The sequence below is a fragment of the Diplotaxodon limnothrissa genome, linkage group LG18 (genome assembly GCF_057381915.1).
Source record: "Diplotaxodon limnothrissa isolate DT_005_m linkage group LG18, D_limnothrissa_male_GT1.1, whole genome shotgun sequence".
Classification (NCBI taxonomy): domain Eukaryota; kingdom Metazoa; phylum Chordata; class Actinopteri; order Cichliformes; family Cichlidae; genus Diplotaxodon; species Diplotaxodon limnothrissa.
The window spans coordinates 36,694,573-36,705,968 of NC_140613.1; the positions used below are offsets into that span (position 1 = coordinate 36,694,573).

The 11,396-nt window shown below is 40.2% G+C and overlaps 1 protein-coding gene across 3 annotated transcripts in view; it reads left to right on the forward strand.

Moving 5' to 3' along the window:
* epb41a (erythrocyte membrane protein band 4.1a) overlaps positions 1 to 8,088 on the forward strand; it is a 38,686-nt gene extending 30,598 nt beyond the window's left edge. Inside the window, exons 18-22 of one of the 3 annotated variants that reach the window (XM_085377280.1) lie at positions 1,094 to 1,137; positions 3,061 to 3,189; positions 5,370 to 5,486; positions 7,658 to 7,738; positions 7,990 to 8,088. In XM_085377280.1, the coding sequence (XP_085233406.1) occupies positions 1,094 to 1,137; positions 3,061 to 3,189; positions 5,370 to 5,486; positions 7,658 to 7,738; positions 7,990 to 8,088 (470 nt within the window). The remainder of the gene's footprint in view (positions 1 to 1,093; positions 1,138 to 3,060; positions 3,190 to 5,369; positions 5,487 to 7,657; positions 7,739 to 7,989) is intronic. The other 2 variants (XM_085377279.1, XM_085377281.1) reach the window with 2 other exon arrangements.
* The last annotated feature ends 3,308 nt before the right edge of the window (positions 8,089 to 11,396 follow it).

Here is an 11,396-nt window from a genome sequence, read left to right on the forward strand (position 1 = left end):
TTTTAATGTTTTTCCAAATATCTTGAATTGGTAAGAATTCTAGACTCAACCTAGACCCATGCTGTTGTAATAGATGCTTTACATGGTTTCACACTGTTGTCTTAGTTACTATGTTGGTCTAAACCTTGTATTTCAGCACTGATGGATCCTTTCCAGATGTGCAAGTTGCCAAATTCATAGTCAGTAATGTATCGCCATACATCAGCGGAAACCAGCTGAATGATGCCTCTCCCTCTCCTCTTTAGTCCAGGTGAAGTGACGTCCATGTTTGCCAAAAAGAAAACAAATCAGATGTTTCTGACCTCAGAACAGATTTCCACTTTGCCTCAGTCCATGTGACATTTGGCCCAGATTCAGGATGATGTTCACATATAAAGTGACACTGCAGGTGTGGACGGCACCGTGAGCCGTTCCCGAGTCTTTGCGCTGATTTCCATGACAGAGTCAAGCCTGTTGTTAATGCAGTGCTGACTTAGGCAGAAAGCTCTCGCTCATCCAACATGGATTTCCAGGCTTGTGCATTGTGCACACGGATTTCTCTGGAACCTGTTGATGCTATTATGAGAAATTTGCAGCTTTCACAGTTGTTTATTTGACAAACAATTGTTTTGCAGCTTGTAAATGCAGTTTTTTGCAGACTGGTGCCCCCTGCCTGTCTTTACTTCTGGGAAACTGCCTGCCTGCTCTTTTTATACTCAGTCATGTGACTGGTAACAAACAGGCTGTTTATCTGCCTCATGTTCCCTCAGGTGCTTCTTAAACAATGATTTGTGGGGATTTTCAGACACTCATGATAATGAAAGTACAGCGTCACAGACTAAGCTCAAGCTGATTTCATGTCAATGTGGACACAGCTACCTGTTAACAGAGAACATTTTCTCTGTGTAAACATTTGGTGTGATTTCTGTGTTCTGTGAATAAAACGTGTTCATGAGATTTGCTAATCATTGCATTCTGCTTTTATATTTTACTCGATGTTTTTAGAATTGGCATTATTAATCTCGTGTCACACTTATGTAGATGGCAATTGACAAGAATTTAGCGATTCTGATTCCATCACTTAACAATTTGATTTCTTATTCACTCTCACGAGGTTCTCATCGTCTCCGCGTTGAGTCAGCACCATCACTGAGCAGCGTATGAAAGAAATTACAGTCATGCACGTTAACTACATGCTGTGTGCTCCTCTGTGTTGTGATCCGTGTAGGTTCATTACTCAAAAAAGTCATCATGACGCAGAACAAGTAATGCAAAATGTTACTTAATTGCTCCCAGGAGAAAGTAATCATTGTCCTGCTTGTTGCATTACTTTTGTGTTTCTCTGTAAAATGGCCTGAAACACATTCTCTCATATGATTTAACAGGGTCTGGCTGCTGGTCTGGGGTCAGCATCACTCGGCTTAAACATGCTTCTGGGTTTTGGCTACCTTAGCATGCTGTGCAGAGCACCATAATGGAGGTGTCCTGTATACGGATCATAGGCTCTGATATGGAATGTGTGAAACTATCAATACAAGCAACCGAAGCTGTTTTCCTCTGCCGTACGGTGCTGAGGAAAAACTGAAGGAGCTCAAACATCTGGAGCGAGTTTAAAGAAAAGCTTCTCAAAGCTCAAAGGAGCTAGTTGATGTGGTTTTGGCAGCTCATGAAGCCCCATAGATCATTGTTGGTGGTTTTCTGGGAATGCCTAACAGAGGGGAATGTGACGCAGACCTAGAACATGCCGGGGTGATCTTCAGAGTCCTCCATGAAAAGCTAGAGGATGTGGCTGAGGTCTGTCTGGCTGTGAAACTATCAGCGTTCGTTTTGGTTCCCTTTCAGCCGGTGGAACATTTGAAGGAATACTAATGAAACTGGGGAGAACGTTGATCTTTAAAGCAAACAATCACCAGCATTTTTATAGTCATAAACCTACTGAGGAGGGAACCAACTAAAGACAGACAAATGGTTGTAATGGACGCTTGCAAGGAATAACAGAACTGCATTAATATATTGAAATGCAGTGTCTCATCATTTCCACAAACACTGGGCGTTTCCAGCTGCAGGTCTTCACTCCTACATTTTTGCAGTTTAGGAAACACCCGTCTGCTCTGTTATTGATGTGTGTTTCAAGAATAAGTTGTGCACGGTGTTTGAAGGCAGAGCACTGCAGACATTGTGGTTTGATTTTTATTTTCTACCAAATGAATTATTGTTTTGTGCAAACATTTGGATGCCATTTGGAATACTTCGTCCTTTGTAGTTGCACACTTCATTATTTGCCTGCAGCTGCTAATTATTTTTTTAAGCTGGTTTTTGTGCAATGGGCAGAGACAATTCTGCAACATGAAATATATTATGGCCTAATACATGGTTAACATGCACATTTGAGGACCTGAAGGCTGACTGTGATTGGATCAGAGTCATGACAGAACTGGGTGACGGCATGAGAAAGGCGACAGTTAATTATAGACCGTTGCCCAAAACACAGGAACATGATGAGTGAAATGTGCAGCTCGACAGTGACAAATTATAATGACACAAACTATATTTTCAAGTTATACTTACTTTACCTCTAGTGTCTAAAACATTTTAGTGTTATACAATTAAAAGTTTCATTGCATACATACAGCAAGTTGTGGAATCATGCAGACAGATCACATTTCTATTATAACAGATTATTTGTCTAGCATTAAGGTGCGCTCAGCGCTACACTTTGTCACACTCATACCCACGCACATTTATCTCGAATAAAAAAGGCTTTGGTAGATTCAGTTAAAATCATTAGAGTTCCCTGTTAGACATGTTGTAAGTCAGATATAGATTTTAAACATGCTGGTTTTCATGAATGCATTTCCCAGTACAACAGTTACATTACCAGTCTCCTCAGTGAAGTGGGATTTAAGGATCAATTCATAGTTTAGTAAGAAATCCAGCAGGATATTTTCTGTGTGTGTAAATGTGTGTCTGGGACAAACAGGGTTTGGATTTCTTTCCCTTGCGTTGTGCAGCAGCTACAGTGCCACACTGTTGTCTTTGTAAAACCCTGAGAGTTTATTGCTGTTTATCTGCTTTCTGCAGTCTCCTGTGCTAAAGACCCAGACAATCACCATCTCAGATGTTACCAATTCTGTAAGAGGAACTGCAGCCTACAAGGACATACCCTTAGTTCACACTGAAACCAAGACCATCACATACGAGTCAGCTCAGGTGAGGTGAATTTGAGACATTTCCCCCTTACAAAAATATGCATTTTACGAGTTATTTTCTCACATTAAACACAAAGTATAGCTTTTTTTTTACTTTGTATGCAATGCTACTACACACTGTCTGGTTTTCATAAGCCTGGCCGAAAGTTTTGGCCCTAGTATTAAGGAGTGGTCAACATAATGGCCTTAATACAAGAATTAAATAAGGTGTTTGGAAGCAGACTGGTGGGCTGACGTTCTGGCCTGGAATCAAAGGCCCACCACAGTCACAGTTATTAGCCTGGTACAAGCAGAAAAAGGTGGTCACGCAGAAGAACAAGCAGTCTTCCTGGGAAAGGCTTTTCACCCACCTTCATAGGCCTTGGGTCAATACGGAGTGTTTCCACAGCAGATTCTGGGAATACAACACTCGAGCTCTTCCTCTCCACGCCTGGATGGTCACCTCCTAATTACAGAGTAGGCTTTCCCCCCTCCTGTTATCCACAGGTCCAGCAAACCAGCAGTTTCCAATCCAGTCTATTATCACAACAAATCCACGTAAATCTATTTAAAACGAATCCTCTGTCTGGTAAAATGTAATTATTTTAACAGCAAAACCATCCAGGCCAGGTGAAAACTACTTTCATTTAAAATATCCTTTTCCCTCACTGGAGTCTCCAAGACCCCTTTACTAGTCCCTGTACGCGACTCCAAATAGCTGGGCTAGAGTGGAATCTCCACTCCCACATGGTGTGGCCTATATCTCACACAAAAACACAAAAGCATGCAATAACTGAAATGTAAAATAATGCCAACTCTACGTTTAGTGGCAGATTTGATTCTACAGCACTAGCATGACCTGCTAATTTGTCAATATTAATAATTAGGTGGGTCGTCTGTTAAACACAGGGCTGGGATTCAAAACAGCTGATCAGATCAAACCTGCATAGCAGTGAAACTGTAAAGTTCAGTCCTTGATCCTGTTACCAAACCACATTTTCTAGCTTATGTTGACGCTGTATAATATATTCTTAATTCGGTTTTGTTTTTATGTCAGCTCTCGATCGTGTCCTGTGATTGGTCCAGTTTCCAGGAATGGATTTGCAGTATTCAGCACCCCCCCTCATTACAGCCTGAGCATCTGTTATTTTTTTTCCCGCTGTTGTGACTGCTGTGAACACTTGTCTGGTTTCCCTCTCAGACACTGTTATTTAACTTTCTTCAGACTGACTCCGGCGCAGCACGCTTCTCTCCTGGAATATAATTATCAATTTCTCTGCTTCACCTAGAGAGCTGAGGGACATCTAACCGAATATTAGTGGGGGTGTCTGTGTGTATCTGAGCCTGTGTTGATTACAGAAAATCCAACATAAATTACTTTAACATAAATGTTTAAAATTGAGGGGGCTTAAAGCGATTTCTACTATAGTACTATAGATACTCTATCCTCCAATATACAAACTAACATGACTTTACATTTCCCTGGAAATACTTTGTATTCAATGACTGAAGTCTAGAACCCAAGAACCTCATCAGACGCTGCATTTCCTCCTTGAGATGCTCTGCCAGGCCAGAACTGAACCAGCCTCAGTTGCTGCTTCTTTGTGGATCTCACTGCCTGCAGTTTTGTCTTTTTTAGGTTGAGCTCATGTGACTGAGTTAGCCATGGATCAACATCCCATGTCTTTGCTTGTAGTATGCTTCGGGTGATTAATCATTTGTACTGTTAAGTGCTGTTTGTTCAGTTTTGCAAGAAGTTGGTGATACTTCAGAGTTTTCACACCACTCACTGTTACATTGTTGCTTATATTGTTGGGATGGCCCATCTTGCTTTGGTGCTTCAGTTTCAAATGCTTTACCAGTTTGCATTTCTTAAAGCCACATTGCTACTGTAAACACTGGAGGCTTTAGCAGAGCGTTCTTGGTTTTCACCTGGATGTGCACCGTGGACACTGGAACGACACAAATCTAATCAATGCCATTTTCAGCTGGTAGATGTCCAAGTCCCACAGAAAAGAGCAACGATTTGTAGCTTCAAGTCAATAATAACCTTTATTAGAATAGCAAAAGTACACATTTCACTTTTAACTGTTATTATATATTAACAACGCAAAGTCTGCACACTTTTATCCCTTTTCTGACATAATGAAGTTCATGTGCTGTGTTTAAATGTGTGAGTAATTTCTTGTTTGGTACTTAAAGTTATCTCTCCCACAGCCGGTGGACAGTGTGGCAGAGAGGGAGTCGGGAGTGCTGCTGAGTGCCCAGACGATTACTTCTGAGACCATCAGCACCACCACCACCACCCAGATCACCAAGGTCTGGCACACTTCACTAACAGCTTCTCAGGCAGTAGAGATCAGTACACTATCACTATGTTGTGAAAAATGTCTGCTATTAGTCACTTAAACTACAGATGGCACGGTACCACTTTTTTATGTGCGATAACGATAAATTTGGATATCTGGCGATACCGATATGAATCCGATAGTTTTTTTAATCAATAAAACTTTTTTTTTATAAATATCTTGCTGCGTTTTGTATAAATTCATACTCAAGTTAAAAAAAATAAAGCTATTCTGTTATACCTGTATGTAAAAAACACATACAAATATTTCATAGTTCAGCAAAACTGATCAATCTAATAAACGTAAACCTGCTCCATCCTCCCTACTCTGGTATTTTAAAGAGTACTTACCAGAAATATTAAACAACCTAACTAACAGGGCTGCAAACTCCCAGCAAAAAAATAAATAAATAAATAGGGAACCACCCCCGCCCTCATGATGCTTAATCGACATAATCAACTTTAATTTAATGCACATGTAAAAAACAAATGCACAGAAATCAATTCTTTTTCAAGAATAATTAAACAGATTCAACATCTTTCTTCAACAGAACTGCAGACTGCACAGATGGTTCCCAAAGGAAAAAGTACTACAGCTTACTAGGGTATATTAGACTTAACAGTTACTATATACAGTAATGGACTTCTATATATTTTACATCAGATTAAAACTTTGGGTGTCAGATTCAGATAATTATTTATTAAAAGCTCGACATTGTAAATGAGAATAAGAAAGAAAAGTATGTCTTTGTGCCCCCTTTTCCCTGTTAATGCCCTATCGGCCCCCCTGGCTAAACTTTGCTAGATCCGCCCCTGCACAGTTACGTCAGCTGTGTAGAAAAAGATCCTGGTGTAGAAAGTAATATTAAATACATTCTAACAACAGTCAAGCTTAAACGTGCTGCTGTTGTTCAGCCGCTGGTTTCCTCTTTCTGGTGCAAAAACAAAGAAGAGAGACGATCAGCTGATCATTGATCAGTTTCATGATTGAAGTAGCAGCAGGAGAGAGAGAGAGGCAGTCGCTCCATATATCGGTTGTTAAGCTTAACGCTGGAATGCTTTACAAACATTCAGAGATGAACTTACACACTTGCTTTACTTCTCTCTGGGATCACTTCCTCAGAGATGAAATGCCGGTTTGGTAGCGAGGCTACAAACACACAGCCGCTCTATCACGTGAGCACACTGCTGCGACGTGCTACGGTTATGAGCAGAGTTACGCCGTGTCGCAGGTTTTATGAGGTGCTTGTGTGATATTTAATGGATCGGATTACATCTTTTATTTCTCTCTGATATCCGATCCAGTAATTTACGTCAGTATCAGACCGATACGTAATATCGGATCGGTCCATCTCTAACTTAAACCAGCTGTCTTGAAACACAGGCTGTTTGAGTGGCAGACATTTTCAGTGTGGGTGTACTTTATTAAATCAGATGTGACTGTTTGCATCCTCGTCTCTCCCAACAACAACACTCTCAGATGATACCATGTTTTTTACATAGTTATCTTTTAGTATTTTCATGTAACAGAGCACAACTCAAACTCATGAATGCTACTGATCTAATATAGGCAACAAAATGACTTTGTTACAGTCAGATCATCAGTTTGCAGTGTTTCAGGGTAAAGATAACTGGCACATAACTTCAGATGATTCAGTCAGGTACATTTTGTGATCAGCTGTTGGAACAGTCACTACATAACTCTGTGCTCCTCCCGGCCATCAGACTTCTGCTCCGAGCCTCTGAGATCTCACACAGTCTCCATCAGAAACAGTTAGTTCAATTCTTATGTGAAAGACATACTCTCCTACATCTGCTTCATTCAGCTGACATACTGATACGTTTGATATACTGTTTCCATATACGAAAAACTTTCACAAGCATACTCTTATACTGTTACCTGCTAATGCTGAAATGAACTGCCTGTGACTGTATCTGTAGAAGTTTCCACTCAGTAAGTGGCGTCTTCTGGCCTCACGCTGGTGAATGTGGTGTGAGGTCATTTGGTCCTGGATTTAAGAGGAGTCACTGTCACTGTCATTTCACTCAGGATTTTCCAGCGAACGTCAATTCTGTTCAGAGGAGAAATAAAGACAGAGGGAGGATTTAGATTTTTAAAGCTTGTGTCACATCTCTGTTACAGACGGTGAAAGGAGGGATCTCTGAGACTCGCATTGAAAAGAGAATTGTCATCACTGGGGACACAGAAATAGATCATGACAAGGTAAATTCATTATGGAGCATTTCTCACTGCTTCGTTGTTCACACTAAATCATGTTTTCCTTAAAGGTCTGTGTGTTAGCTCATTCGCTGATTTACAGGAAATGTACCACATAAGTGACCCTGGGATTATGTGCAGGCCTAGCTTGCCCCACAGAGCAGTATGTCCAGTAAATATATGCTACATGAAAGTCATGTTCGTCACAACAGTGCGTGTCGTGCAGGTCATTTAGGAGTGTGGTGTTTACTCTGTAGGCTTTGGCCCAGGCCATTAAAGAGGCAAAGGAGCAGCACCCAGATATGTCTGTCACCAAAGTGGTCGTGCATCAGGAGACGGAGATCACCCCAGAGTAAGACGGACTGATCCTGTGGAAGGCAAGTGATACATCTGGATTTCATCTGTCCCCCACCAAGTATCCACTGGTCAGACTGAAAATCACTTGTGAAGATCATATTGAGTATAATTATAATTGTGACGAGGATAAAAGAAGATGTTGAAAAAGTTTAAACTTAACCAAGAATTCAGACTTAAACTCAAACCTCCTAACCACCTCCACCTAACCACTAACCAGCATAAATAATTAAGAAACGGCAGTCACTGTTTACAATAACAGCCACCAAAAGAAACTTATTTACAGTAAAAGCTACCATGGAGACGACTACATCACCAAACTGTGTTTTAAACACAAGAGGACCGTGATAAGTAATGATAGAAACCGACTGAACCGAGTCATGGAAACATGGAGATGTTTATGAAGGACGCAGATCAGTAATTAAATGAAAACCTGCAGAAGTATCTCCGGTGTTTGCATGAAAGTGAAACATGGTACGTCCACAGTGTAAGGTGTTAGGGCCCATGTGGCTTTAATTGTTGCCTTGGATATGTGATGTTAAAGGGTCCAGGCTGGGAATCTGATGCTGTTGAGCTGGTTGGCAGGCTGGTATGTAAACGGCCCAGCCTGCCTCCCAGTTTGTCTGAACATGTGAGCAGGGCTGGGAGGGCTGGGAGGGCTGCAGATTGTTGAAGCCCTCAGTGCTGTCTCACAGGAAGATCAGGAAGGCACGATGCCAACTAAAGCTACCAAAGTGGTAAAAGGAACAATAATCATAGTTTTGTAAAACACTTTGTTTCAAGTTCCAGAGAATAAAAAACCAACAGAGACAGATTTTTGTTGGTGTGTTAACAAACTCAGTAGCATTACTGGAGTGAAGCTCCGCAGACAGAGCTAATGTAGAGAAACAGAGGCTGGGTGAATCTATGGTAACAGCTTCCACGAAGAGCTGCGTCATGTACGAGCACATGGGTCCTTTCAGCCAGTGTGTTTGCTGCCAATGTGGAGTCAATGAATGGCCTCAATCACATGATCCTTGCTCAGTATCCCAGTAATGTGTGTATATATGACAGTATATGAACTGTAAATGTTTGATGGTCAGTTTCACCACTTTTTGATGAACTGTACAATAAAAACACATTATTATTCTTTTTCCATAAAAAAATGTTTTATTATAATGGCCAATAAAAATGAATTATAAAGTATTTTAAATAAACTATTAAAAATAAATGAATCTAAAGTTCAGCAGACGACAGAAATAACAATCAAATAAAATTTTGATTGTTTACATGTATGGTTAAAAAAAGCTCTTTAAGACTAATGTCGTGTTATACAATTCAAATTACATTACGTATATATTAAAATTCTCATTTTCTATGTAATATTTCTTGCTTCATTTTCTGTTTTGGTGTTGGGGCCTTTTCCTTTGTGCTCAGATAGCTGACTGTCTTGTGATCAAAAATGCAGATATTTTCATGGTAAACGCCACTAAATATTCTTTTATTCTTTCTTTACTTTCTGTCATCTTTCCTCAATCAAACTTCGGCCCTCTCAGCTACCCCCCACTCCACCCCATTCCTCCTCGTATCTCCATCACACCATTTTACCTCAGCGCACCCAGCAACCATCAACGGGAACCACCAGACCTCATCAGAGCGAACTAGCTCCAACAATGACAAATGAACTTGACTCCACGAGTGTGAAGTTTGGCCTGAAGGAGACAGAGTCACCAGAAAATTCCCAAGAACCCTGCCAGTATTCCCCACAATCCCCCTCTTGTTCCATTTACTGCCAAAAGAGCAGCTGCTGGAGTTATGGATGAAAAATCATCTTTTTTTAAATATGAAAAAGAAATTAAAGAACAGCATTTGTGGATTTCATCCTCTCCAATTTGTGTGGAGATTTTAAGAAAAAATCAAGGGCATTTGGTCTTTTACTCTTGATATATTGGTAATTTATTTTTCTACAGCTTTTCTTACCATCAGAATTGGTTACCAGTAACTTGAAAATCAAGTATTTTGTAACAATGTATCCGAGCAGCATTGACAAAGGGATTGTGGGTGATGTCACTTGGGATTGTACACTTTGGGACTCGCAGGATCCCTCTCAAATTTTAGTGCAAGTTTGGTGTCATTTCTTGTACAGTAAATATTTTATTTTCCCTCTCGACGTAAAAATAATATTTTTTCAATTTGTGTATAGGAAAAGATTGATTGTATGAAACTAACGTGCGGGAATTAATCCTTTCATCTGACAAAGTTCTGGCATTTGTTCAGTGACACCTTTTGATTGTTTAGTTGTGTTTTTGTGCTCGTGTTACCAAAACAGGGCTTCATCAGGACCACAGAGATCGTAGTGCACTGACATGACGTTTATTTATTTCCACCTTTGTGCGTTTTGTGTTTTAGATATGATTTTACATGACAATGTTCCCCACATCGTTATAGTTTCTGCATTACGTTTCTAATTTTCCTCACAGTGGGCAGTGTGTACACTTAGCGCTGCTTTAAAGACATCTGTGAAATATTGAAGTCGGTAAAGAGAAGAGCAAAACTTCAGCGTCTGTATATTTAGACTTTATTATATAAAATCTATTGCATCACATTAAAATGATAGGAATGGTTGACATATCTGACACTTAATAATACGGTAAATTGGGATAATTTTCTGTTATAATTCAAAGAACAACACAATACAGATTATCAGCTTATTATAATGGAACAACAGAAAGGGGATGAATGTGGTGACATTACACCAGTAAGGGGAAAAACACAGAGAGAAGAAAGTCGGCATGTAATAAAGCAACAAAAAGAAACGAGATGAAAGAACAGAATCAGCAGTGATGATGAATTCTTCTCACACTGTCTAACTTCCATATGTCTGCCATAATATTTGAACAGTATGATTATGACATGTGTGCTTCCTGGAGGACAAAGCCGACCACGCCTGTACACACCGCCCACTGGAAGCAGAAACAGAGTCACACTGCCACTCAGACGTTTGGGGCCACTTTTTGAAAAAGAACATGATTTTTGTTTACCTCGGACATAAAATGACAACGAACAATAAAGTGGGTATACTAACACAACTAGAAAAGGGGTTTTGTTGCAAACCTAGCCTTAGCCTTTATAACTGGGACCCCAGTTCACCCTGAACACGTCACGGTTCAACGACATAAATGTCCTTTCTACAGCTCTCATTCATTTGTGTCATCCAGTGAGTTTTTGTTAACCTTAAAATGTCCGGCATCAAATTAATGAAATACAGTCAATATTTTTACAGTTTAAAGAACATTTCAGCGTGACTTTAGGCGTTTTAGCACCAGTGCAC